Source organism: Wolffia australiana, chromosome 13, assembly GCF_029677425.1.
Source record: "Wolffia australiana isolate 7733 chromosome 13, ASM2967742v1".
Lineage (NCBI taxonomy): Eukaryota > Viridiplantae > Streptophyta > Magnoliopsida > Alismatales > Araceae > Wolffia > Wolffia australiana.
Window position 1 is genome coordinate 242373 of NC_135847.1, and position 26754 is coordinate 269126.

A 26754-nucleotide genomic window follows, 5' to 3' on the forward strand; every position below is an offset into this window, starting at 1 on the left:
TCTGATCTATTCTCTACACAACCAAGGAGAGTGTCTTCGCGGTGAGAAAATCTTCAAGATTTTCAAGGAGAGTTGAAGAATAAGCGGTGGGGATCTAAGAGCAATATGATCATGTGGATACTTCTAGAGGCGGGGCATATGAAAGGTTTCAAAATGATCTCAAAGTGAGCAGGTCAAGGGTGAAACATGTTTCCCATAAAGTATACATGATATATTGATTTTATAGATCGATAAAGAATCAATAACACGCTTCCGCATCATGGAAACCATTTTTTCCATGGTTGAACCAAGGCTTAGAACCCAAGACCTATCTCAACTAATCAATTATAATTATGAATATTTTCAACATCCAATGCAATATTATTTACAATTCAAAGAATTATGAGCTCGCAGGTAATTGACAAAGCACAACCGTTTATTCACGTTATTGCTTAAGTGTCTCCTGTGTGGAGTTTTGGCCACGTGTAGACGCCTGGGCTTACTGGGCCATGGTGGACCCGCGGAGGGGGGGGGCCTGCTAAGAGACTTCAAACTTGGAGCAACCCGGGATTCGAGACTCGAGACTCGAGACTCGAGACTCGAGACTCGAGATTTGAGAGGCGAGGCGGAAATCCCCAATTCAGAGGCATCGACTCGAGTGTCGCAAACTCGGAATTTCCGATTCTCATCCTCCTGCGGACGCCGAATCGGAGGAAGAACCGAAGTTTTTGATGCGCCGATGGGAGCGACGGCGCCGGTGGCTCGTTGGACGCCGGACGACGATGTGCTGCTCAAGAACGCTGTGGAGGTAACGCCGTCTCTGTTCTCCCTTGCGTTTGCTTTTGTTTTTGTAATCTGTTTTGAATGGAATGGAATGATCTCAGTGAACCGAGAGGATTTTGCCGCTGTTCTCGACGCGTCTTTCGGATTTAATTTGATACTGACATTTTATGTTGTTCTCCCTGGGCCTCTCACGCTCGGCGGATGTCTGATTTATGATGCATGCTGTGACTCTTATTTCTCGTCTAGGCGTTCTTCTTTGTTTTGGGGCATGTTTGGAACGAGGCTGCTCAATAATAGTAACTGGGAGAGAATCAGGGATTCCATATTCATCCTGTTAATCGTGGTTCCTTGTTGTAATTCGGAGTTTCTCATGTATCCTCGGCTCCCGGAGTTTGGAGGAAATTCGTTTTTTCTTGTGATAGGTCTTAAGAGGCTGCTTGTGACGTTTATTCTCTTGAGGTCCATTTAACTTTATTATTGATTTCTTCCTGGATATCTTTGGCCCGACGCAGACTGACTGTCTCCGAGGATCAATGAATGGTTCTCCTCCAGTGAGAAGAAATTGAATTGCGTTAGACTTATTATTCCTTCAATAGAAATCTTGTTTCTGTCCTTGAAAATAAGAGCAACCTGTGAAAGACGGGGATCATCCTAGTTAATGTCATAAGATTTACGGAACTCACTCAAGATGCTGACCAACTTTTTATGCTAAATTCACGAAAAAAAAAGCTCTCATTACCTGCGGTGCTTGGCCCTGAAACCTTAAAAATAGTTGTGTTGCTTTGAAAAATGACAACACTTGATGCAAGGCCCACTGTGGCCAGCACTTAATCGTGTGTTGTGAATATGCACACGATGTCTTTATTCAACTTTTTTTTTTCTTTGGATTATTTGGTTTGCATCTTCATCCCGTATCCTTTGTCCCTTGTGTGCTGTGTGATGTTACATCGTTTGAATTATTAGCTGTATCTCTGTCTCACCATAGAGTGGCAGACGTGGAGGGTGAGTTATAAAAGTTTGCGGACATCATCATCTTATTCCATGTCCGAGTCATGACCTCCTCGGTTGTAATCGTCTCTTCGTGAGTCTTTTATTTTTAGTTTTTTATCAACGTCCTAGTTTTCTCCCGAGTTTCAACTTCTATAAACCCTTCAGTTCTTACTTTGAGGTCTACCGATTACCAGTAGAACGGTGGGCCTCATTGTTCTAATATCAAAGTTATTAACATGCAGTCGGAATTATCTAATTTTATATAGTAGACGACTCTCGGACGGGATGACGACGAGTAAAAGACATGGGCCTTTATGTTTGCATTGTTCGAAGATGATGACCGACTAGGCTCCTTAAGAGAACCCTGTTTTAGTGTGCTTCAATTGCTTTGTTCTTCCGGTTAATTTTACTCGAAGTTAATTTGTTTGATTTTGTTTCGCTGCAGGCGGGTGCGTCCCTGGAGTCTCTTGCCAAGGGCGCAGTAGAATTTTCGCGCCGATTCACCATAAGAGAATTGAAAGAAAGGTGGCGTCACATCCTCTACGATGAAGACATGGCCATGGAAGCCTCGGCTTATATGATGACCTCGAGCGTGGACGCTTGCCTTCCCGGAAGTCTCAAATCAGGGAAAATCTGTGGTGTGAGAAGTAGAGAATGGCTTCCAGGAAAGAGAAAAAGCAGCCGCGTGCGGAGCCTGTACTATGCAATGCGAAAGAGGATACGCAGCAGCGGTCACTATAACAACCCAGAAGTGGATTTTCTTGAACCGCAGGCCGCTGCTACAGACTTCGGCGGTAAGGACGGTTGCCCAGAGGCCTCAAAATCCTTCAGCGAACCCGACGGTGACAATCCGACAGACCCTGATGCTTCGGCTAGATACGAGGCGCACAAGTTTGAATTTAGCCCAACCCATCACGGCGACGAGCAAGACTTATTCAGAGCTGACGAAGTCATCGCCGCGGCCGGCGCTTTGTTCGAATTTGGGGATGTCGCAGCCGTATCCCTGGACAAAGAGGTGGTGAACGGCGTTGTCCATTCTACGGGAAGTCCCCAAGAAGCTCACACCGTCGAAAAGAAGCCCTCTCCGTCCAGCTTTGGAGGGGAGCCTAACCCCAACCCTAATCTGAACCCGGAGGTTTCTGATAGCAGCAGCGGGTCTCTGCAAAATCTTGGGTTTCCGTCCCCGCTCATGTCAATGACGCTATGGGGAGGAATCGACCCCGGGTCAACTCTTCCCTTGGGCTCGAATTTTGATGAAGATGGTCCGCGGTCAAGTCCCGTCATGAACGTGTCAGGCTCAGATCCCAGGAAAACGCTTCCGGAAGATCAACTGCCCGATGAGATGGGCATGGCCGTGCTGAATGGCTCCGCTATGATTGCAGACAGTGATTTCGTGAGTCTCTCGCTGGACTTTGCGCATGAAGACGAGGAGCTGTTTCTTCTCAACGAGGAGGGCAAGGACATAATGGACGGGCCTTGCCTAGAAACACTAAACGCAATCTTCTCAGCTTGTCCAGCCGATATTCACCACGAGCCGGCCTACCCGCAAGCCCCAGGATCTAAAGACATTGAAGCGATCATGGCAGAGGGAGTGCTGCATGAATTCTCAGGGGGCCGGAGAGACCCAGATTTTAGAGAAGAACAAGTTTGCTTAGCACCATCCAACGTTGACGAGCAGCCCTCCGTCGCCCCAGAAGATTCCTCTGCAGAGAAGATGAAAGACTCTTCTTTTCGTGGGTTTCTAGAAGGACCTATGATCTGCACTTTGAACACCGAGGACCCGGACATTCCCTGCAATGACGACATCATTCTCCCGAACGAAGTCCGCCCATCCGTCTCGAAGAAACAGGAGCCGGAAGCGAGTTCTGGCAATTCGGAAGTGTCGCGGTTCGGTGCGGGGGATGAAATTCCTTGTCAGAATCAGTTGGTTCAAATGCATCATGCCAAAAGTGCCGGATTGAAGCGTCTCAACGCCGCCGATTTCAAGGTTAAGACGGAGCCCCACGGAATGGAATCCGGCGAAAAGTTCGTGCAGTCGTCGGGCCCAAGTGAAATCGGCGGCCATTTGATCAGGCCCAAGGAAGAATTTCAAGGGGAGAAGCTGCGCGATGATCTGCCCTCGGATCGTGCGAAATCTGATCGCGCGACGGACGGCGGAGGCCCGTCGCAGAGATGGGCGTCGTTTCCCGGAGAGATGGGTGGCGGCGGGGAAGGCGACTTTGGCGGCGACCCGTGTCAGAATTACTCCACCTCCGACATCGATGACATATCCTCCGACAGCGACGATGAAGTCCCCCACTTTTCTGACGTTGAATCTTTGGTTTGTTTCTGCTCTTCTGATTTTATTTACGGATTCTGCAGATTCTTTTATTTAACTTTAATTCTCTCTTGTGGCAGATACTCGACATGGACCTTGCATTCTCCGACCACGAGTCGAGTCGGTTTACCAGAGAAGGTAGAAATCAACACCCATGTCCTCTTGATTTCTTTTGCTGTACATTTTTCTTAAAATAATTTTTTTTGGTCACATTGTCAGTGTCGAGGTACCAGTTCTTGGAGTCGAAGAAGACGCTGATGAGATTAGAGAAGAGCGCGCGCTCCAACCTGCAGAGATCGATCGCCTCTCGCGGTGCGCTCGCAGTGTTGTACGGCCGTCGTTTGAGGCATTACATTAGAAAGCCAGAGGTGACTTTTCAGTGCCTCATCCGATGTTCATACTACCCAAGATGGACGGTGATCATGATGTTGAGATTCGTACAGGTCTCGCTGGGAAGAGCTACGGAAGATATTCACGTGGACATCGATTTGAAGAGAGAAGGCCCCGCGAATAAGATATCTCGGCGCCAGGTATGGAGCTTGTCAAGGCTTAGTCTTTCTTTCTTTGTGCATGGGGCATCGTCTTATGATATGGGTTTTTGTTTTGGGGGTGATGGTTTGAAGGCGATGATGAAGATGGACGAGCAGGGAGGGTTCCATCTGAAGAACACGGGCAAGTTTCCCATCTTGATCAGCGGTATGGAGCTGGCCCCGGGGAAACAGGTCGGCCTCAACTCCGGATCCCTGATCGAGATTCGGGGAATGAAGTTCGTCTTCGAGGTCTGCCCCGCCGCCATCTCTCGGTACGTGACAACTAACACGTGCCGGGCGAAAGAGCAGAATCCGAGCTTCTCCTTGGTCGCCGCCTGAAAGACCCAACCGGCTTGATTGGCCCATGATAATGATCCCTTCATCATCATCGTCATCCTCATCACCCTGATCATCATCTTCCTCGTCACGACCGTCTTCTTCTTGCTGTGGCGTGCTTCCTGGCCCGGACGCCGTCGTAGAGGAGCTCGTAGGCGTGGTAGGTGATGTGGCCGTTTCGGAGGAGCTCTTCCACGAGGATCTTCGGCGCGGCGGCGACGCGCTTCTCGGCGTCGAAGATGGCGGCGGCGGCGGTGGGCGGAGCGGCGCCGCTGCCGGCCATGTCAACGACGAGGTCGACGGCGTCGGCTGTGCGATGGTCGGCGCAGAGGGCGTCGATAACCCGGCCGAAGGTGGCGGCCATGGCGGGCGCGCGTGCGAGGGCTGCGGCCTCCGCCATCATCCTCCGGACCAGCTCCAGCGCGCCGGCGGCGTCCCCGGCTCGGCAGAAGCCCGCGACGAGCTCACGGAAGGTGAACGCGTCGGGCGGGCAGCCTCGCCGCTGCATTTCGGCGAAGAGCTCGACGGCGGAGCGCGGCTGCAGCTGGCGGCCGAACCCGGCGATGAGTAAATTGTAGGTGGCGGCGGTGAGGGGGTGCCCGTCCCGCTCCATCTCCCTGAACAGCCCCATCGCCTCCTTGAGCTCACCGGCGGCGCACAGCCCGTGGATAACCGTCCCGAAGCTGACGGCGTCCGGCGGTGGCAGCGGCGGCTCGGACTCGCCGTGCGGGTGGGCGGTGGCGGCCTGGCCCCGCATCCTGGCTAGGAGGCGGGCGGCGTCGGCGGCGCGGCGGGTGGTGCAGAGCGCGTGGATGAGGATGTTGCAGGTGACGACCGTGGGGGCGCAGCCGGCGGCGGCCATGTCGTGGAAGGCGCGCTCGACCTCGGCGGCCCTGCCGGCCTTGCCGAGCGCGTCGAGCACGCAGTTGAAGGTGACGGCGTCGGGGCGCACGCCGTGGGCGGTCCACATGCGGCGCACCAGCTCCAGGGCCTCGTCCAGCCGGCGCGGCCGCCCGCGGCACAGCCCGTCGACGATCGCGTTGAAAGTGAAGGCGTCGGGGAGAAAGTGCCCCTCCGCCGTCGCCGCGTCAACCAGCGCCCGCGCCTCGGCCACCCGGCCCGCGCGGCACAGCCCGTGCACCACCGTGTTGTAGGTCCAGGCGTCGGCGCTGCCCGCCTCGGCCATCTCCGCCGACAGCTCCAGCGCCTGCGCGAGCCCGGCGCCGCCTCTTTGACGGCACAGCCCCCGGATCAGCGCGTTGCAGACCGCCGCGTCCGGCCGCACCCCCGCCGCGGCCGCCTCGCGGAGCGCGGCCGCCGCGCCGGCGAGGTCGCCCTCGAGACACAGCCCGTGGACGAGGGAGCCCACGGTGAAGCGGTCGGGGACGAAGCCCCTGAACGCCGCGTCGCGCAGGAGCCGCCGCGCCGCCGCCACGTTTCCCGCCCGGCAGAGCCCGTCGATGACCGTGTTGTAGCTGAAGCTGTCCGGGAAGCACCCAGCGTTGGTCATCCGGCGCAGGAGCCCAGCCGCCTCCTCCGCGCGCGAGCTCCGGCACAGCCCCGCCATTACCGTGTTGAACGCCACAACGTCGGCGCCCTCCTCTTGCGCGCGCCGCTCGAGCCAGGCCGTGGCCTCGCCCGCCCTCCCCTCCGCGCACATCCCGCGCAGGAAGATGTTGAAGGTGAACCCGTTGGGGGCGGCGCCCCCGCGCCGGAGCACCTTTCCCAGCAGCCGCGCGGCCTCCGCCAAGCCGCCGCCGGGGAGATTGCACAGGGCGTGGGCGAGCTTGTTGAAGTCGACGATGGCGGGGGAGAGGCCGAGACGGAGCATATCGTCGAACAGGACGGAGGCCTCGGCGCGGAGGGAGGCCTCGTAGAGGGCGGCGACGGCGAAGCAGAAGGCGGCGGCGGTGGGGTCGGGCATGGCGCGGAGCAGGCGGACGGCGGCGAGGGGGCGGCGGGTCCGGCAGAAGGCCTTGATCCGGACGGCGAAGGTGGCGTGGTCGGGGACGACGCCGGCGTGGAGCATCCGCAGGTACACCTTGTGGGCCTGGTCCGGAAAGCCGTGCTCCACCAGCACGCCCATGACGGCGTTGTAGGACGCGGCCGACGGCGCCACCCCGAACAAGTCCAGCCTCTCGAACGCGTCCGCCGCGTCGTGGACCCGGCCCGCGCGGCCGTAGCCTCGTATGGCGCAGACGTAGGCCGCCTCCGTCCGGTCGCCGCCGCAGCCGGCGCGCATGTCGGCGAGCACCCTCTCCATCTCGGCGAACCGGGCGTGCCGGGCCAACTTGCCCGCCATGGCCGCGAAGGTGGCCGGCGTGTGGGCGAACCCATCCTCGCGGGCCACCGCGTCGAACACCTCGAGGGCGCGCAGCGGGTCCGTCTGGCATCGGATCGCCGCCACGACGTGCTTGGGCCGAAGCGCGCGGCCCATCGGACGGCGTCGAGAGCCCGATCGATTCGGACCGAAGCAGGCCTTTGCTTCCCCTCCCCATAAAAGGGCAATCTTTACAAGTTCCAAGTCGGGGTTATTTATTTCTCAAAATCGAGAGAGATGGGGGCCTCGGGGGAGTGGCTGGAGGCGGCGCTGCTGGATCTCGCCGGGAGGGTTCAGACCGGGCTGCAGCTCGACGCCGACGTCGTCTCCGGTCTCGTCTCCTACTGCGAACTCGCGCCGCCAGAGGACGCCCGCGAATACCTCACCGTATACATCGATCCTTCAATTAATCGCGACTCTTCTTCAATGGCGGAAAGAAGGTCACCCTGTGCTTTTTCCCTCGGAATTTTCAGAACATCGTCGGCCCGGAGGCCAGCGGAGACCTGATCCGGGAGTACTTGCAGCGGAGGGGCTTCCTGGACTCGAGCGGCGATGGCGCCGCAGCCGCCGAACAACCGCCGGCGCTCCAGCGCTACGTTAAGCCCTCCGCGCATGACAATTACGCGCAGAGCAAGAAGCCGGCGAGACCCCCGGCGGAGAAGAAGGCTCCTAGTTCAAGGGCGCCCTCTGGTCTGGGTCAAGGGCACAAGGAGGAGAAGTCTGCGGAAGGTCCGGTGACCTCTTCCAAAGGAGCGAGGAGGAAGAAGGGGGGGAAAGTCGCGGTGTCTCTGGCGGAGGCTGCGAGAGGGGCGGTGGTGTTCAAGCAGGGGAGCCCCTGCGACTGCCAGGCGCGCCGCCACGGCCTGGTGAGCAACTGCTTGAGCTGCGGCAAGATCGTCTGCGAGCAGGAGGGCGAGGGTCCGTGCGGCTTCTGCGGCGCCCTCGTGCTGCGCGAGGGGAGCACCTACGCCGGGCTAGAGGGCTCGCTGGTGCCGCCGCCGTCGGCCGCCGAGGCCAGCGCCGAGGCCTTCACGAAGCGGCTGGTGGAATACGACCGCAACTCCGCCGCCCGCACCACCGTCATCGACGACCAGAGCGACTACTACGAATTCGAGGGCAATTCCTGGCTCTCCAATCAGGTCCCGTCCCCCCCCTTGTCTCTCTCTTCTGTTCCCTGTGCGGTTTATTCAATGGCAGTGGGGCTGCAGGAGAGGGAGGCCCTGGCAAGGAAGCTAAAGGAGAAGGAAGAAGAAGAGGAGCGGCGGCGGGGGAAGCTCGTGGTCACCTTCGACCTGCTCGGGCGCAAGGTGGTGGCGCACGAACAAGGGGCGTCGGAGCTCTTGTCGGAGCAGAGGATTTTGAGGCCGCTCGAGAACCAGAGGATAACTCCCAACCCGGCGGCGACGATGCGGCCCGTCTACGTGGAGGCGGCGGCGCCGCCGCCTGCGAAGACGGGGAGGCCGCGTCAGAGATTCTCGAACGGCTTCTGCCTGGAGATTACCGGACGGGTGCAGCACAGCTCCAGCGACGAGAACGCTGGCCTCACTCCGGACTGAGGACCAGAGCATGATCCAAGGTCAGTCCATTTGATTGCTTGATTACTTGGAGAAAAAAAGTTTGATGATGTCTTAAGATATGATGGTATATACCTTGATTTGTTTTGTTTTTCATGAAAATGTAACATGAACAGCTGCTTGATTGTCACAAAAGAGCATTCCAAGTCAGGGGTAACGATATGTCTGGGACATTCAGTGAGTGTTTTAGCTAACCAAGTTTCAGATAGTGTTGTGAATAAGGGTCTATATTCAGCTTTGGGCGAGGAACTAGGGAAAGTTGATTGTTTCTTGAGCTTTCTATCAAATTATGAATATTCAGACTTTCCAAACGTGGCTGTTATCAGGGTTGAAAATAGTTCTTCATCTTCCATAATTATCAAACCTGGCTCTATTGTTTGTCGACCGACAATTGGGGTAATCTAAATGTTGGAAACACGATGACAAAGTTATCCACTCATTAGACTTCTGGTACGCAGAAGGATTCTCCTTGACAATGCGCCGCTCATCTTATGAGGCACTTTTAGTTCTCTATCTCGCAAAAAGGGGTCATGTTTTCAAAGAGTTTTATTCTCGTCGATTATCTTGGACAAGGATCAAATATTGGATGCATGTTTCTCTGGAGATGCCTAAATAGATGCGTATTTGGAGACTATACCACATTCATAGTCATGCTGGCCACAAATAAGTTCTCACCACGCTTGATGGTTCTACATGAATTATATTCTGACTCTCCAACAAATCATAAACCAAAGATATATTGTCAGAGTCTTTTGCCATGATGCATAATTTGCATACGAACTGGATCAAGTGAGGTCTGATCATACCAAAGAGTTGGACTTCGCAATCTTATTTGTTGACTGTGGTTGGCCTTCGTAACAGAGTCTTTTATAGGTGGTGGCAGTATATTGTCATTCAAACATTACAATGATCTACGGACCATATAGTATTCACGCTGCCAATTTCACTGAAAGAAACGAATCGAAGTTCGGAGGAAGAAGATCTTGCCCCGGAACAGATAGAGTAAGATATCATTTAATCATTTGGGCTCTTATGGTCAATGGTAGGATTTAATAAAAATCTGATCTATTAAATTGTATAAAGAGGACCAATATCTGCAGATTACCATCACTAATTCTTCAGTGTCCAACTCCCTCGCAGAAAGGATTGCCTGGCCTTTGATGCAAAAAAGGTCGAACTTTGGGCATCCTTAATGCAGAAATGTTACAAATTACTTGAATATTCTTCTTATGGGATCCATGATGATAATTAAACGTTAAAAAGTGAAAGATTTTAGAGAGAAAATTTCTGCCCTACTTCCATACAGCGCAACTAACATGAATTTTAGGACGACTCCAAGGCGAATCAAAATCCTTAAAAGCCAAGAAGATCGAAAGACCCGAGCCTCCTCGACCCAGATGCAGACTATATGAGAGGAAACTGGAGACGAGAACCGAAAAAATTATAAAGAGCAGGTCGCGCAGGTGCGGTGTGAATCTCTTAATTTTTTAACAGAGGCAGGCGAGTTGAATGAAGGAAGAGGGGCCAAGCCGTTCAGGGGGCGTAGTCGTAGGCGAAGTCGTTCAAGCCTACCATGAAGCTGAGGGTCTGGGAGAGGAGGTAGAAGCTGCCGCCGAGGAGGAGGAAGAAGAGCAGCGCCGACACGGGGTTGCGCATGAGCTCTCCGATGGGCTGCAGGATTGTGTAGATGGCCCCCGTGCTCACCGTCACCATGTACAGCGCGTATCTCCGCACGTTGTCCCAGAACTCCTCCACCAGCGGACCCTCCGGCCCCAGCGCCATCGCCGCCTCCTCCTTCCCCCACGCGCTGCTCCACCACGCCGCCGCCGCCGCCGCCGCCGCCACCAGCGCCCGCCGCGACAGCCCCGACCGCCGCCGCGCCTCCGTCCCTGCCTCGTCCTTCCCAGCGGCGCCCCCCTCCGCTCGGACCGGGAGGACGCGGCCCAGCCGCCGCCGTGCCGCCGGCGGCGACCGCGGGAGCAGCCCCACGGCGGACTTGAGAGCCAGCGCCGGGGAACCCATCTTTGACGGGGAAAGCGAAGATAGAGATCGTCTTCTTATCCACCCGATCGGCGCCGCCCGAATAAAAAAAGACGCGATTTTTCCTCGATATTTTGCGTACCCATCAAAGCCATTTAAAAGGGGACCCATCTCGGGGAGAGGAATCAGAGGATAGGGCAGCCCCGCCATGAGCAGCCGCCGGGAATCGTCCCGCGGTGGTGGCCCTGTCGGCGGCGGCGGCGGCGTTTCGCTGGGTTCGCCGCGGCGGCGGCGGAGGCAGCGGGGGTCCCCTTCGTCGCCGAGATCGTCATCCTCGTCGTCGGCGGCGGTAGTGGAGGTGGCGGGGGAGGAGTACGAGCTGTACGTGGAGCAGGCGGCGAATCCGAGGAGCTTCTCGCACAGCGTGAAGGCGCAGTGCTGGGACAAGGCGGAGAAGGTGAAGGGCCGCGACCCCGACCGGTGGCGCCGCGACTATCTCGGCAACGTCCTCTTCCGCAAGCTCGTCGGCTGCCCCGGCTGCTACTGCCACGACTATGACCACATCACCCCCTTCTCCAAGGTCCCTTCTCTCTCTCTCTCTCTCTCTCTCTCTCTCTCTCTCTCTTTATGTTTTTCTCTCTTTAAGCTGAAATTGGGAGCTCGTCGCAGGGAGGGCTCAGCACGCTGGACAACTGCCAAGTCCTCCGGGTACGCCCATCTGGTCCAGTCTCTGCGTTTTCGTCGTTTTATGTTCTCAATCTTTCTCGCGCAGGCGAGCGTGAACCGGGCCAAGGGGAACAAGACGGAGATTTCAAAGGCGGAGCTCATCCAGATGAGCGTGAGGAGGACGCCTGCCTGCCGTGCTCCCTCGGGTATGCCCCTTGTCTCCATCTCCCTCGCCCCATCCATCGACCGGCCTCTGATCCCAGTACTCCACCCGCGCAGACCGCGAGATGGATTTCATGGAGCTCTCCGCCTATGGCGACATCCGCCGCTCCGACGGTCCCGGCGGTTGTTTCATTCAGTGAAGAACTGGATGGATGGATCGGTAAACACGTAGAAAGACCCGTTTCTAATTGCGATTAATTTACAAGAGCGAAAGAGGAGAAGTGGGTATCGGGCGGGCCTCCGTCACGAGATCTCTGCGCCTTGGGCATCCATAGCTGGCAGCTCGGGTCATCATCTCTGGAGCGCTTCCCCCAAATCGCCGGCGGCGCCGCCGCAGGGTAAACTGCGGCGGCGGCGGGGGGGTTCGTCCAGTCGTAGAGGGGGTCGTCCGAGCCGAACCGAAGCAAGGCGGGCGGCGCCACGGCGGCGGGGGCTGCGGGGTGCTTGGTCTTGCGGCGGCCGGCGCCGACGGGGACGTCCCTCATTGCGCCGCCGGCGGTCCAGTAGCGCTGGCAGCTCCGGCAGAAGTGCCGCGGCTGGTTCACGTTGTAGTTGTTGTAGTAGCAGAACTTGGTGTCCTTGCTGTCGCACCGCGGGCAGGGGAGCATCTTCCCCTGCTTCTTCGCCGGCGGCGCCGCCTCGCCGCTTGCCGCCAACTTCTCCACCTCGCCGATTGCCCCCGCCTGCCATCGAAATCCCACAAAAACCACCATGGATTGAGAAATCAACGACGACCCGTTTACCCTCGACGAAGAAGCTAGCAACCCACCTTCCCAATTCCCTCTGCTCCGCCGCCAGCGCCGCCGCCAGCGTTACCGGGTTCCGCCGGCGGCGCCGCCGCGATTGTCTTTCCGAACAGCTTCACCAGCCCCTTCCACGCCGGCTCCTCTTTCATCTCTTGCTCTCTTCTCTCTTGCTCTCTTGCTCTCTGCGTGTCTCTTCCTCAGCGTTGGATGACTTTGTCTCTCCTTGTGTGTTTTCCCTTTTCATCAGAAAAGGAGGCCACGTCGGCAGGTGGAGGGGAATCCTCAGCCTCATGGCTGGCTCGTGGGGCCAGCCGCGTTCTCAGCCCGTTATTTGATCCTCTTTTTTCTCTCTGTAACGTCACCATAAAGCCCGTTCAGCGCATCTACCGAAGGTGGCGGGTCACACAGGTCCACATCGGATAAGGGCGCTCCACCTAGGCCATGAACGCGTAGGATTACTTTGTCGCAGCCCTTATTTTCTTTCTCTCTTTCTTTTGGATGACTTTCTCCCTGATGCGTAAAAGGTATCCCCCAGCATACCCCTATTAGAACCTATCCACCTTTACCAAAATTTGTGGATTACATTTCGTTACTCCCCACCCATCTAAACACAATTTTCAACTTAAATTGGAGATTCTAACAAAAAATACAGAAAAATTACTATGGGAAGGCCATGCGGTGCGGTCCGAAAATTCGCACACCTGTGTGACATTTTCGGTCGCATCAAAACCCATGTGCGATCTTTTCCCTGAAAATTTGTCTGGAAATTTGCATGGCACATCTCACAAATTCACAAATAATTGCGAGAGACAGGGAGAGAGGGAGAGAGAAGAATGCCAGGGAGCGAGAAAGAGGAAGAGAGAGGAGCGGCAAAGAGTGAGAGGGAGAGAGAAGAGCGCCAGGGAGTGAGAAAGAAGAAGAGAGAGGAGCGAGAAAGAATGAGAGAGAGAGAGAAGAGCGACAGGGAGCGAGAAAGAAGAAGAGAGAGGAGCGACAAAGAGTGAGTGAGAGAGAGAAGAGCGATAGAGCAAGAGAGAAGGAGGGAGAGAGAAGAGCGATAGAGCAAGAGAGAAAGAGGGAGAGAGAAGAGCGATAGAGCAAGAGAGAAAGAGGGAGAGAGAAGAGCGATAGAGCAAGAGAGAAAGAGGGAGAGAGAAGAGCGATAGAGCAAGAGAGAAAGAGGGAGAGAGAAGAGCGATAGAGCAAGAGAGAAAGAGGGAGAGAGAAGAGCGATAGAGCAAGAGAGAAAGAGGGAGAGAGAAAAACGATAGAGCAAGAGAGAAAGAGGGAGAGAGAAAAACGATAGAGCAAGAGAGAAAGAGGGAGAGAGAAAAACGATAGAGCAAGAGAGAAAGAGGGAGAGAGAAAAGTGATGGAGCAAGAGAGAAAGAGAGAGAGAGAAAAACGATAGAGCAAGAGAGAGGGAGAGAGGAGCGAAAGAGCAAGAGAGAAAGTGGTGGTAACGACGTCAACGTATCGACACTGGATGCACCACTACCGTCATCCGATGTCGACACCACTTATATTAAGAATTAAATATAGTTATTTTATTTTCCAAATAACATTAAAATTTATTTTTTAAATCCTTCTAATGTGCGAATTTAGTGCGCCGTGCGGTGCGCTTTTCCGCACAAAAGCGCACCGCACAACGCGCGGGGCATTTTGTGCGTACGAAAATTCGCACACTCGGTGAAAATTTTCGCTCCGCACCGCACGACCATCTTTATCTGTAATGATGTGCTTGGTACTTATCCCAATAAATATGTCTTGAAGTGGGCAAAATTTCTCTATGCTGCCTCCATCTATATTGTTTGTGTGTGTATTGATGTCATCACTGTCTGGTTCGGAGTCCGAGCTGATGACAATAGAAGTCAGGTCTTGGGGTTTCTTTTGCAGTCTTCGTCGGAGAAGTCACACACTCCTCCGTGGTGCGCACCTATTTTTGGCTCCTGCGCTCTCAATTGCCTCTACGTGGCTGTGGATGTACCTCATTTTGTGGGAGATGTCATAATATTTCTGTGATGAATGATGACAATAGATGACACTAAAAAATGTTCAGAAAGAATTGTGTTTAAAACCAATGGGGAGAGTAAAAGAGAGAGGACCAAACCTTAATAGACAAACATAACAGTCGATGAGCATTTAAAAGATAAATAAATGAAGATATAGAAACATTCTCAGTTGGAACAACAATAACTGTTGGGGAACATTCTCAATTGGAACAACAATAGTCATCAAATAATTGATGTACATAGATGAGATTTGTGGCAGACTTTCTGATAGAGGGAATTTCTTGAGACAGAAAAACTCACGTTGCATTTCTAGGGTGCGTTGACACGAATGTCAAATGGCCCATCATCTCCATCGCCGTCTTCGTCCTCATCTGCTCTCAAGTCATTGTTGTTGTACCATGACTTCAACATCATTAGGACTTCAACGCTCTCTGCCGTGAGCCACGATCGCCTGTAGTTGATTACACGGCGACCTTCTGAGAATAGACGCTCACACGCCGCACTCGTCGCTTGCACAGCTAGGAATTCCTTCGCAACCAATGCTAACATGGGGTAAGAAAGTTTACTTGTCATGGGGGTAAAATTAATCAGATCTTCAATCAGGAAAGCAAAAGAGTAAGAATATGAAAAATGTAAATTTCATGCTACTTGTCGTCTTCCACCAATGCAACACCTCTGTACCAAAAGCTGGGGGGGGGGGCATCGCATATACGTCGAGCTCCTCAATAGGATCAACTCTTTGCGGGAGTTTAGACGGATCTAGTAGTTCTTCTAGCTACATTTGTATGAAATCACTCGTCCTTGATAGAGCAGATGGTTTGGTGTGTCGACTCTCAACATTCCTGGATACTGAATGGGACTCCATGATTTCGCGAATGGTAGATATAACATCATTTTTAGCATGTGGATCAATCAAGTGAAGCTTCATGGATGGGTCAAGTAGAGAGGTAATAGGGAAAGCCTCATTTTGTGTTAATAAGGACACATATTTTTCTAACTTCTCCCGCATAGCGGAACATACATTAGATTAGGCGTTCCTTTGCTTAGCGGACATAGTGTGTCCAACAAGAAGCATGGAGAAGTTCGTAACTCCCACTCTAATACGCTCAAGGTGCCTCATCAGTCCCTTAATAATGACTATACCCTCATTTGACGTCGGCGACTTGCTCCGAATAACGATAGAGCTACCGTGCTGGAGTGGTTTGAGTAAGTCGATAAAATTTTCTATTAGGTCCCATTCTGCAAAAATTAAAGAACATTTGCAAAGAACATTTGACATCATCATATCGATAACTAATTTCTTCTCAATGCACCCGCGTAACATTTTGAAAGTTGAGCTCCACCTTGTGGGGCAATCTATTGAGATCCTCTTCGTGTTTGACATATTTAACTGTCGATAGTAGGAAAAGTATTTCGCCTCTTTCTTTGACGATCCTCGTTTAGCAACAACCACCTCTCTTAGGCACCAAACAATGTCCCCCAATGAAATTGCAGTGGGATCCGACTCCTCCGCATCAAACACATTGTCAAGGTTTGTGAGGTCTACTTAATCAATGAAGCTTGCCTTGAGCCCATCGTCGATGACATAGAACGCCTTCAGTCCGGCCTGCATAACTAAGTTTATCACGTGCGCAATACACAACACATGTCTCTTTGCAGTAAAACAGGGGTTCACTGAGCGCAACTCTCGTTCTAATGTGCCATCATTGTTGAATTATTCGACGCATTGTCTGTCGTAACTGCGTAGACCTTTGCACTCAACTTAAAATCTGCCAGAACCTCCAACACAATCTCGCTCAAGCACTCCCCACTATGCGAGCCCTCCAACTGACTTATAGCAAGGACACATTCACACCTTTTCCATTTTGTATCTATCCAATGAACGGTGAGTCCTATAAATGAGATTCGATTGGCAAAAATCCAACAATCTAGAGTAATGACCACTTTATCGACACTCGCCAATCGTTCATGATTACCGATCTTTAACTTAGTATAAAGCTTGAAAGCTTTTTCCTTCACAGCCCTTGTCGATGGAATCGAAATCTCCTCTTGTGCGATGTATCGCGGTAGTCGCATGAAGTATTTTTTACATACAATATTCCATGGTGCGGCTGATTGACAAATGAAGCGTATGAGCTCTTCTTTTGTCATCTATGACATGCGACCAGTGAAGTACAATTTTTCTGTACTTGGTTAGTCAAAGATGTTCGCCACTGACGGTTGGTTAGAAGAGCTCCCTTCTTGAACCTTCAATTTGTAATACTCTTTACGGTGCACATTTAGCAAATGTCGCCATAGGATCGTACTACAACTATACTTGTTCTACTCTACTGTCACTGCACGACCCTTGGTACGAGTCGCACATAAATTGCATGAGAAAACCCTAGGTGCCACCTCAGTGAAGTGTATCTGTGTAGCGCATTCCTTCTTTCTCTTTCTCTTCTTTTGGCCATGGCCAACACTCCCCTCTGTCGATGCAGAGCTCTCGGAGGAAGCAGAATTATGCGATCGAGTGTTCTAGGCATCTTAAATTACAAGTTCATCCAAAATGACGAGAAAGATAGATAAATCAATTGGGATACAAAGATAGAGAGAAAGCAGCAGAAATGTTTCCAAACATTAGCTGATCCAATTAAGCGATGATCAATACATTGTAAAATAATTTCCTTTCTAGATGAATATATCTTATTAAGTGATGATCAATACGACCAAAAATTTACGCGGGCATAGAGAGAGAGTGAAATCCATATAGAGAAGATGAAATTATTTGGAAAAACCAAGCCAAATCAATACGAACCGAAGTCAAATTTAAGAAGTAAAACATACCAAAAACTAAGCAACCCGATTTGCGGAGGACTTCAGAAATGCTCCCTATGCTCAGCCAAATCCGCACCAGAACAGTGATACTACCGGGCGCCAATGGAAACCATACAGAGAGAGTGAGAGTTTGGATAATTGAACGACCAACTGTATAGACAGAGCATTGGAGAACAAGAGGGAGAGGGAGAGGATGTGTGTGAAGAAATAAGAATAGGGAGAGGAGGGAGAGGGAGAGAACGGGAGGGACAATGTGAGTGACAGACATAGAAATGGAGAGGGAGAGGGAGAGGAAGAGTGATTGAGAGAGGGGGAGACAGAGAATTGGAGAGGGAGTGGGAGAGAGAGAGTGAGTGGAAGTGTGAAGAAAGAAGAATATAGAGAAGAAGGAGAGGGAGAGGGAGGGGACGTGTGTGAAGAAATAAGAATAGGGAGAGGAAGAGGGAGAGGGAGAGAACGAGAGGGACAGTGAGAGTGGGGAACAGAGAAATGGAGAGGGAGAGGGAGTGGAAGAGTGATTGAGAGAGGGGGAGACAGAGAATTGGAGAAGAAGAGGGAGAGGGAGAGGAAGTGTGTGAAGAAAGAAGATTAGGGAGAGGGGGAGGGAGAGGGAGAGAACGGGAGGGACAGTGAGAGTGGGAGACAAAGCAATGGAGAGGGAGAGAGTGGAAGAGTGACTGAGAGAGGGGGAGACAGAGCATTTGAGAAGAAGAGGGAGAGGGAGAGGGAGAGAGTGAGTGGATGTGTGTGAAGAAATAAGAATAGGGAGAGGGGGAGGGAGAGGGAGAGAACGGGAGGGACCGTGAGAGTGAGAGACATAAAAATGGAGAGGGAGAGGGAGAGGAAGAGTGATCGTGAGAGGTGGAGACAGAATTGGAGAAGAAGAGGTAGAGGGAGAGGACGTGTGTGAAGAAAGAAGAATAGGGAGAGGGGGAGGGAGAGGGAGAGAATGGGAGTGACAGTGAGAGTGAGATATATAGAAATGGAGACTGGGAGAGCGACGAGAGCTAGAGGAAGAGAGAGTGATAGAGTGGGAGAAAGAGAATCAGAGTGAGAGTGAATGTGAGAGATGGAAAAATGGAGAAGAATAGGGAGAGGAAGAGTCACTGAAAATGAGAAGAAGGAAAAGGAGAGTTCGTACCTCGCGGAGAGAATAGGCAGATGGTGATCTGAAAGCCGGAACAACAACCGCGGGGGAACTAGGAGAGCAACGGCCGACGAGGAACGGAGGGAGCAGCCGAGAAGGGAGGTGGGGAGAATGATGGCCGACGAGGGACGGAGGGAGCAGCCGAGCAGGGGGGGCTGGGAGAGCGGCTACGGACGAGGCACGGAGAGAAGATGGGGATGAAAAATACCTAAAAATTGAGAACGGGGATGAGAGAGTAGAGACGGGGAGAGTGACGGCCGACGAGGGAGTAGGGTGAGGGATGTACATTTTTATTTCTTTTTTTTCTAGACAAAAAAAATTGCACAATTCGCACAGTGCAAACCTCACAGGGGTCTGTGCGAAGTTCTGCTTGTTTTCAACTTTGTTCTGTTCGGAAATCTGAACAGAATGCACCAATTCACACAAAGCAAACCGAACGAGCATGTCTAGCAGTGAGAGGAGGAGAGACGAGCGATAGAGAGAGAGAAAGAGGGACGGAGAGAGGAACGATAGTTATGTGAGAGGGAGAGAGAAGAGAAAGCGAGAGCGAAGCTCGATAGAGAGAGGAGCGAGAGAATGATCAAGGGAGAGAAGAAAAAATATATATTTTTTAAAAAATTCAGACACAACCGGACATTTGCATCGCACAGACCTCTATGCGATGCCCAATGCGATTAATCTGGCAGGTCCATAGTGTGCAGTTCAAACTTTTGAACCACACCACACATCGGACCGATATTGCACCGGTCGCATGAAATGACCTTCCCTAGAAATAAGATAGTCAAAATAATTCACGTCGAAAGTATCATTATTTATTCACTTGAAATTCAATAATATTATGATGGCTTTCATAAGTGCACTTATTTTTTTACGATTTAAATTCACATCTTGATGCACTTAGTGAATGATGAATACACCATCCCAACCTTATGAATGTGAGAGAGAAGATTTATTGTGAAAATTTTCATGGACGATGAAGAATTACCAGGTATACTAAAAGACAATAACTTAAATAGTTAGTGCGAAAAGTCTCCTCGATCCAATGTGGATTAAATAGTTATTATCAGGAGATTATAACTCAAGATGTCATTTAATGTGAACCAATTATGATATCAATATTCTTTCACTTAGTAAAAAGTTAAATTTTATTAGAACATAATTCTCAATACTTTGTTGCCAAAAATCAAATGTGGACTGAGCAGCATTAATTCACATATATCTACATCTTTTAAATGGATGGGAATTTAACACATAATCATATTTTAATGAGCAAAATATGCATGTAATGGCTCTAATTGAAGACCTTACATACCTTTTACTGTACCTTTTACGCTACAGGAGATTTGGAACAGGAGAAATTCATTCCTTTTTGGTGGAAAGCACATGCACACTCATGAGGTCATGAGATGCCTGAGGAGAACCCAAAACCTAGTGCCACCCATTGCATGATGCTCACTTCATATTTGCATGGTGCTTAACGTATCTAGAATCCCACTCTGCTATACTCCCACCGTATTTGCATGGTGAAATTGTCATTATTGATATTATAGAGGATGGTGTCACCAAAGAATATGGGGACAAGTAGGAGGTAGTGATATACAATGTGATCATATATGGATCATCAGGTTTGAATTATCATATTTTTGTGACGTTCAGACCACTGGTACAGTAGAAGCTGTGGCACTTTATTCCCAGAGAAGTAAAACCCTCATTGCACCACTCTAAAATGTGGGTCACAATTATTAGTATGAATACAGTTACATGTTTACAACAGACCTTACCCATGATTTGGAAGGACATCACAAGGTGTCGCATGCTACTAACTGGTCAATGCCACCGACTTTGGTGGGGGAACCAAAAGACCAGATTTATCACCAATCACATGGTAAGCCTTTGAACTTGAAAATATCTTTACACCTTGGCAGGGTCTACTTGTCAAATATCATGGTCATCAATGATTGGATCAGCTCAGCATGCCAACTGTTCACTTATGGATAATTCTGCGCAATGAGAGACCGTGCCATTGAAGAATCACATGAGGTGAGGTGTGGAGGATGGGCATAAATTGTCACCCATACAAAGTGTAATTTCTCTAGATAGCTCAACAAAGAATATCCTTAATGATGTTGTTATGCACTGTAACCAATAATTTTACTACAAATTTTGAGCTGGCCTTGGGGATTTGGCACCACTGAGCATCGGTATGTACAAGGTCAACCTTGAGATTGCTCGATCCAGGTATGACATTATAGTATAGTGCTAATTTACTTTCCCCTTATCATTGGCATTTTCAAATGGTATCATGTATATATTGGGACATTTATTAACTCACACCATGCCTTAAAAACTTATGTCAAACACTATTCTCAATTATAAATTATTGATGGTCAAGGGCATGGACGGTCTGATTGATGGCGCGGCTAGGTTAGTAACATACATACTGTGATTATATCAATTGGAAAATAAATATTATTATATATGGTTAAACAAACATGAATATACATTATATGGTTAGTATAAATAGTATTTTATATAAAATACTACATTCTCAGTTAGATACTTTAGCTTTTACTTCTCTGCATTTAGTGAAACTATGGAATGCCTAAGAGGGGGGAGGGTTGAGTCGGATTATTTAATAATTTTTATAATTTTAATTGTCTAACATATTTGAATACATGGGTCTTTATGACTCAATAGAAAATTATAATTAATAAAAAACACAAAAGAAGAGGAGTTGACATAGTGATTTGATACAAGTTTGGAGAAATCCGTATCTCTTGTCCCTAATATTCTTCTTCCCCAAAGTGTCTCTCATTATACACCAAAGTTATAAGTCTAGGCCACTTATGATCTCAACCGTTTTTGTTGGACTTGGACACGTGAATCCTGGTATCCTAACAAGGTTAACCCACAAGGTCTATTTTATTAAATCTTTAGCCCCTTTGTTTCTCTGTCCACCTTCAAATGATCTCCCGCTAGTCCAGTGCCGGATTAAAATATACATTTTTATAATTTAACCTTGATTTTACTAAAGATTATTGAAAAAATCAAAAGCACGAGGCATGATAGAGAGATTTTACAAAGTCAAACAGGTGAAAAGTAAAAAAAAAAAGGTGCTACTTTAGGAGCGACGCAATAACTATGAATCAAATTCGTGAGAAATGGACTTTATTAATATGTTTTTATTTTCAGAAAACATTGTCAACAAAAATTCATAACTCATGCTTAGAATAACCTATCAGCTACTGTTCATTAACCAAATAGCAGGTTTATGATGATTTCACCTATATGGTGATATTTTTACTCCAATTTATACCAATGAAAGGATAAATAATGCATAAAATTACAAGGACTACGCCAAATACGATGGTTCTTTATTGTTGTAAACGAATACATTGAAAAGCCCTGAAAATAATGAATAATGAGAAAATTCACTTATTGACATACATTTATTTCTCCTTAAGTCAAACCTAAAGTCAGGGCTCAGTTCATTCTTTAATTATCTTCTATAAACCTTCTCAAAGCTCATACTTGATTTTAGAATTAAAAAAAATCAAAAGTTGAATTATTTAACTTAGTAACTGGGTTTTCTTTTTCATTCTCTTCATCGTGGCTGAATATTTGTTTTCATAGACTTTGTAATATGAATCATCTTCTTCATCATTCCTAAAGTCACACCTCTTTCTGTCGCTTCTGCTTATAAATGCTCCCGCTTGTAAACTTGAGTCTTTATCTGGCCTATCACACTGGCTTATTGTACATTCTTTCATAACCTGTTATTGTCAAAAAAGAGTAAGAAAGGTAGTGAAGTTTAAGTTGATCTGTTCCACTCTTTTTACTCTTTGGGCAGCTGAGCAAGTAAAGTCATCCACCTGCCCATGGTAGATCAGAAAGCAAGTAGTACAGAAATACAGTTTGGAATTTTCACACTTTATTTTCTTTGAGTTTGTTAGTCGGAAAGTGGGAAGTTTTTGAGTCTCTTGTCAATTAGCAAGAATTACTTTAGGAGTGAGCGACACCAGGTGCTTAGGAGCAGAGGCAAATTTATGAACAGGAACGAATAACTATTCATTCCAAAACTAAGAAGAATTCATGGTTGCGGAGCTCCTTTTTTGAGACTTGGTCCACGTACTTTTGTAGTTAATTTGGTCAGATTGCCCATTGACTTCATAACCTTATCATAAAGGGGAAGCTTGCCTTAGCTCCCTTCATCCAATAGTTTGAATATTAGAGAGCAGGTAACAAAGTGACTATATATCACAATTCTAAGATGATATTTATGACTTTTCGAGATCAGTTTTTTGCTCCCACTTTCGCTTCTGCTCGTAAACCCATGCATACATGGGAAATTTATCCACAACTTGTTGTTCCTTACCTTTTTATTTAGCATTCAATTTTTCCCACTTATAAACTAGATTCTTTTATATCATCTATTGCATGAAATGATTTGGGTTTATGTGTTTTGTGTGCATTGATATTATATGGAATTGAGAGTCTGTTTTTACTTGTAATGGCAATGCATAAATATATGAGTCCCCTCCATCCTTATCATTCATAGATTTATGTGCTAGAGATCATATTATTAGTTTATATAAATTTTTTTGTCCTATCCGTGAGTCTATTCGGTAATAATATTGTTTCGCATAATGAAGTAATTGGTTCTTTATATGATTCCGATATTATTGAATCTTTTATTCATGATTCTATTATTTTTTATTCTTTATTTTAAAATTACAATGTTTTTCTCTATTCTCCATTTTATTGGTACTAATCTAGACCATTGGGTTTGAAATAAACAATATTGATAATGATCCTTTAACCAGTTTTCCATTCATTTAGTCTTCAATTTTCAACTTTCTATGCTTTGGTTTTTAATTGAATAGTCTGTGTGTCCCATAATTATCCTTGATTCTATCTTGAAGAGAAAAACGGGTGCTTTTCAGTGCACACAAAGTCATTTCAGCGCACGCAGAGGACGGAGTAGTGAATCAGATTAGTTTAAATCCCTACCACATTCGATCAACAACTTGGAGGTATGGCTAAGTGGCTTAAGGCATTGGTTTCTCAATCAACATACTATAAGATTGTATCATGGGTTCAAATCCCATTTTTGACAGCACAAAAGTTGAATGGGTAGGCAAAATTAAATGACATCGGATAAAACTTGATACTCAGAGGATTACTTGAAATAATGAGAAGTCTTGTTCTGTGGGGAGTCTCTATTTTATTTCAGAATGTCTATTTTTGTTGTAGGTGATGTCACACCTAGAAAATTATAAAGGCAGAGTTTTTATTTTTTTCTCCCAAAACCTGCTACAAGTCAAATAGTTAATCAAGATCTCAACCGTCAAAAGGAGGGGGATTCAAGATAACATAGTAGATTCAGCCCAAGCCAATAGTCTCGAAAAGGGCACCATCAATATTGGAGGCGCGACTTTTATGAGCGTGGATAAGAAGACACTTCTTTAGGCACAATGTTAGGAGTATTTACGAGCAGGAGCAACACATCTTGAAGAATGTTCTTCAAGGGACGAGTAGAAAAGGTAAAATTTAAGAGCAATGAAATGTTATCCAGCAAATAAAGTCAAGTGTTAAAGTTGAACATCTGAATCAAGTTGTGAAGTGAAATTTTAGGAGTGAGGATGAACAAGAAAATTTTGGTGGATCAAAACTATGTAAGGTCCTACAGTGTTTGGGGAACTTTGACTACATGTAGACTATCCCTATGGAGGACATGAAGGGAGAGCATTGATCACATGTAGTTTACAGTATTACTTTCATACATTTTGCATACTTATTTGCACTAAAATTATTATAATTGCATGTTATCATAATAAACTGAAAACAAATGTATTTAGTATATTCTCCTGAATTTTCTTTCTTTTTAATGAATTTTCTAGAAATTATTTAATGGAGAACATGATGAAAAGGCTCTAAAACTGCTATCAGTAATTTTTGCACGCATAAATCTCCTATTTTGTTAAAGTTTTTGGTATTTTGGAATAATAGAGGGGTTTATTGCTATTTTCTAGGTGAAATAGGAGTGGAGGGGTATATATCCAAATATTACTTAGAGCAGCATCCAAATAAAATTTTGCAAAACAGAAGAGTTTTTCTGTAAATTTTGTCCACAAAGAGTTGGCTAAAAGGATCAAACACCTTAGATTGCTCCATATTGAAACCTTGATATCTGAAAATCCTATCATGGGATTGAGCTCAAAATTTGAGGGCTGGTTCTTCATTGTATCCTCTTTCCATCTATATAGATAGACCGACGATAAGAGCCCCAAACTAAAGAAAATTAGCAAAAACTTAGGGGACAAAGTAGAATTGTCTCACCCCTCTTCCCTAGGTATAAATTCCTAATATTCTCTCTCCTTTTTATTCTACCTCATAAATATTAAATCAATTAAAAATATACTCTAATTATCTTGAATTAAATCCTTTAACTCTCTTTCCCTGTGAATGACCCCTTTACTCAACATTTACATCTTTATATAGAGGGTTCATTATAAATATTATTGTGTAAGTTAATTATAAACAATGATAGTAATTAACCAAGTTAATGATGGAAATATATGTGGCCGGCAAGCCAATCACACATTCGACATCTCATTCCATATTCATTAATAGAACATATTCATTATAGTGCACGTGTGATGCGTATAATGAAGTCCATGAATACATGATCAGACTTAGTGAATTATGATGAGATCATTATACGGAGATCACTGGTCTTTGAGCATGTGTTCTAAACATTCCTATTCAAAGTATCCGTAAGAAGGACATAGAATAGCACTATCTATCCTCACTTATATGATGAGTATGGCCTGTCCCGTAGCCATTAGTGTGGAGACACTAAGGATAGTTAGTGGGTGCTCTTTAGTGGAAAGAGTTCACTGAATTGATCCGTAAAAATCCCTGAATGGTATTATACCAAATTGTCAATCAGGCCGATTCACGTCACGGTTGTGTAAGTTGTCCTTAGACCTGAGACACCAAAGATATCTTGTGAACATACGGTTGTACTTTGGCTATGGCCAACGAGTTTCTAATCATGGGATTCTAAACGGTCTTAGTTCGGTTGCATCAAGAAGTTCATGAAGGCGATTGAGTGGTCAAGATGGGATCTTCCACCCTCCGTATAAGAGGTGACAACTCAAGGAAGATGATGCGAGGAAGTCCTTGGCCAAGGCAGTGAAATATCAGAGAAGAGTTCTCCGATAATTTCCGAATGCTTCAGTACTAACTCGGATGATCGATTAGGGTTTGACAGTTGGCCATACCCTAAGTCGTCCAAGGAGCGTCAAGTGGATGAGGGATTATACATACACGGTAATCGATGATGAACAGATTCCATGAGTGAGCCGATACACACTCCTTCTTTTAGGACACGAGGTGTAGCTTGGCACCCCATGTGTCGGAGTCCCAACCTATCGATTGGGTTAAATCGATCCGACATTAATTAATCTATATAATGATATAGTTAATTAATTTGGAAGGCCAATAAAGGTTATTGGGCCACTAGAGTCGTTAACTAGACTGATACATGGGCCTAGAGGGTCACACGCGAATGGTCTTTTGGACGTCAGAAGATAAACTGAAGTTTTGGGGGTTTTTATGAAAAATACCTACTTAGTATAAATAGGGGAAGGCCCTGAACGAAATTTACCCAGGCCAGAATTGTTCAGGGGCCTTTCCCCTTCTTCTCCCTTCTCCCCACACCCCCTCTCCCTCCTCGATGCGATCGGGACGACGTAATGATGACGACGGAGATTGAACGGGGCTCGTCAACAAGGAGGATATCCAACGTGCCGAGGAATGCGTGGATAGATCTAGAGGTTGCACATGTGAGCAGCTCGACTCGGCTCACTTCGGGATCCAAGAAATCACGGATGCGATCCATGGAAAGGTACTTAGTTCAATGTTCTTGTAGATTTGTTCAAGTCTTCGCCTATCATAGGATTCGTTCAAGTCTTCCCCTGCGAATCGTTTTGATTTGTTCATCCAGATCTAGGCCTCTAGAACCCAACAATGAGGTCATGACAAGATGAGTCATTTATTGTTATGTTCGGGGTCAAGTGAAGTGTAGTGAATGTATTCGGCTGAAGAATCCTAACATGATGGGAGATTCAAAGCTTGTTTAAACATTAACTGATCAATTCAATGATGCATTCACCGTCTATTTTCATTGTTCAATTGCTTGACAACATTATAAAACCAAAAACTCTGCCCTCTCTCTATCTATCCAAGGGATGAAAGCATATAGTTTTGGGTGTCACTTCTAGTCAAGAATAGGGCCTCACAATCACTTGCCAATATGAATATGTTTTCT

At 47.9% G+C, this 26754-nt stretch overlaps 6 protein-coding genes across 7 annotated transcripts; 3 read left to right on the forward strand and 3 right to left on the reverse strand.

The window, feature by feature from the left end:
• Positions 1-542: 542 nt before the first annotated feature.
• EMB1967 (Forkhead-associated (FHA) domain-containing protein) lies at positions 543-4999 on the forward strand. Its single transcript, XM_078584680.1, has 6 exons — positions 543-787; positions 2198-4072; positions 4150-4207; positions 4289-4437; positions 4513-4599; positions 4693-4999. Exons 1-6 carry the CDS (start codon positions 719-721, stop codon positions 4936-4938), a joined length of 2484 nt encoding a protein of 827 aa, XP_078440806.1. The 5' UTR covers positions 543-718; the 3' UTR covers positions 4939-4999.
• Positions 5000-5023: 24 nt separating this feature from the next.
• LOC144711373 (Pentatricopeptide repeat (PPR) superfamily protein) lies at positions 5024-7372 on the reverse strand. Its single transcript, XM_078585365.1, has one exon. It carries the CDS (start codon positions 7370-7372, stop codon positions 5024-5026), a length of 2349 nt encoding a protein of 782 aa, XP_078441491.1.
• An 85-nt stretch (positions 7373-7457) lies between these two features.
• LOC144710851 (transcription regulator/ zinc ion binding protein) lies at positions 7458-8989 on the forward strand. The gene is made up of 3 exons (XM_078584681.1): positions 7458-7642; positions 7729-8394; positions 8464-8989. Exons 1-3 carry the CDS (start codon positions 7493-7495, stop codon positions 8809-8811), a joined length of 1164 nt encoding a protein of 387 aa, XP_078440807.1. The 5' UTR covers positions 7458-7492; the 3' UTR covers positions 8812-8989.
• A 1249-nt stretch (positions 8990-10238) lies between these two features.
• On the reverse strand, positions 10239-11019 carry LOC144710852 (uncharacterized). Its single transcript, XM_078584682.1, has one exon. It carries the CDS (start codon positions 11017-11019, stop codon positions 10363-10365), a length of 657 nt encoding a protein of 218 aa, XP_078440808.1. The 3' UTR covers positions 10239-10362.
• On the forward strand, positions 11018-13035 carry LOC144710855 (HNH endonuclease). Of its 2 annotated transcripts, XM_078584685.1 has the most exons (5): positions 11018-11389; positions 11479-11517; positions 11582-11681; positions 11755-11857; positions 12691-13035. In XM_078584685.1, exons 1-4 carry the CDS (start codon positions 11018-11020, stop codon positions 11835-11837), a joined length of 594 nt encoding a protein of 197 aa, XP_078440811.1. In that variant the 3' UTR covers positions 11838-11857; positions 12691-13035. The 2 variants fall into 2 exon arrangements, with proteins under 2 accessions (XP_078440811.1, XP_078440810.1); XM_078584684.1 differs by lacking the exon at positions 12691-13035 and having other exon boundaries at positions 11755-11910.
• On the reverse strand, positions 11847-12640 carry LOC144710854 (uncharacterized). Its single transcript, XM_078584683.1, has 2 exons — positions 12467-12640; positions 11847-12380 (listed from the first exon to the last, which is right to left on the reverse strand). The coding sequence occupies exons 1-2, from the start codon at positions 12590-12592 to the stop codon at positions 11892-11894; spliced, it is 615 nt and encodes a 204-aa protein (XP_078440809.1). The 5' UTR covers positions 12593-12640; the 3' UTR covers positions 11847-11891.
• Positions 13036-26754: the final 13719 nt, after the last annotated feature.

What these genes read in the sequence shown, in the direction of transcription:
- LOC144711373 (XM_078585365.1), bottom strand. Translation starts at nt 7,372, where the DNA reads ATGGGCCGCGCGCTTCGGCCCAAGCACGTCGTGGCGGCGATCCGATGC.
- EMB1967 (XM_078584680.1), top strand. Translation starts at nt 719, where the DNA reads ATGGGAGCGACGGCGCCGGTGGCTCGTTGGACGCCGGACGACGATGTG. An exon ending in TGCTCAAGAACGCTGTGGAG is followed by an intron (nt 788 to 2,197) that starts GTAACGCCGTCT and finishes GTTTCGCTGCAG; the next exon opens with GCGGGTGCGTCCCTGGAGTC. An exon ending in GAGTCGGTTTACCAGAGAAG is followed by an intron (nt 4,208 to 4,288) that starts GTAGAAATCAAC and finishes TCACATTGTCAG; the next exon opens with TGTCGAGGTACCAGTTCTTG.
- LOC144710854 (XM_078584683.1), bottom strand. Translation starts at nt 12,592, where the DNA reads ATGAAAGAGGAGCCGGCGTGGAAGGGGCTGGTGAAGCTGTTCGGAAAG. An exon ending in GAGCAGAGGGAATTGGGAAG is followed by an intron (nt 12,381 to 12,466) that starts GTGGGTTGCTAG and finishes TTTCGATGGCAG; the next exon opens with GCGGGGGCAATCGGCGAGGT.
- LOC144710851 (XM_078584681.1), top strand. Translation starts at nt 7,493, where the DNA reads ATGGGGGCCTCGGGGGAGTGGCTGGAGGCGGCGCTGCTGGATCTCGCC. An exon ending in ACGCCCGCGAATACCTCACC is followed by an intron (nt 7,643 to 7,728) that starts GTATACATCGAT and finishes CGGAATTTTCAG; the next exon opens with AACATCGTCGGCCCGGAGGC. An exon ending in ATTCCTGGCTCTCCAATCAG is followed by an intron (nt 8,395 to 8,463) that starts GTCCCGTCCCCC and finishes GTGGGGCTGCAG; the next exon opens with GAGAGGGAGGCCCTGGCAAG.
- LOC144710855 (XM_078584685.1), top strand. Translation starts at nt 11,018, where the DNA reads ATGAGCAGCCGCCGGGAATCGTCCCGCGGTGGTGGCCCTGTCGGCGGC. An exon ending in ACATCACCCCCTTCTCCAAG is followed by an intron (nt 11,390 to 11,478) that starts GTCCCTTCTCTC and finishes AGCTCGTCGCAG; the next exon opens with GGAGGGCTCAGCACGCTGGA. An exon ending in ACAACTGCCAAGTCCTCCGG is followed by an intron (nt 11,518 to 11,581) that starts GTACGCCCATCT and finishes TTTCTCGCGCAG; the next exon opens with GCGAGCGTGAACCGGGCCAA.
- LOC144710852 (XM_078584682.1), bottom strand. Translation starts at nt 11,019, where the DNA reads ATGGCGGGGCTGCCCTATCCTCTGATTCCTCTCCCCGAGATGGGTCCC.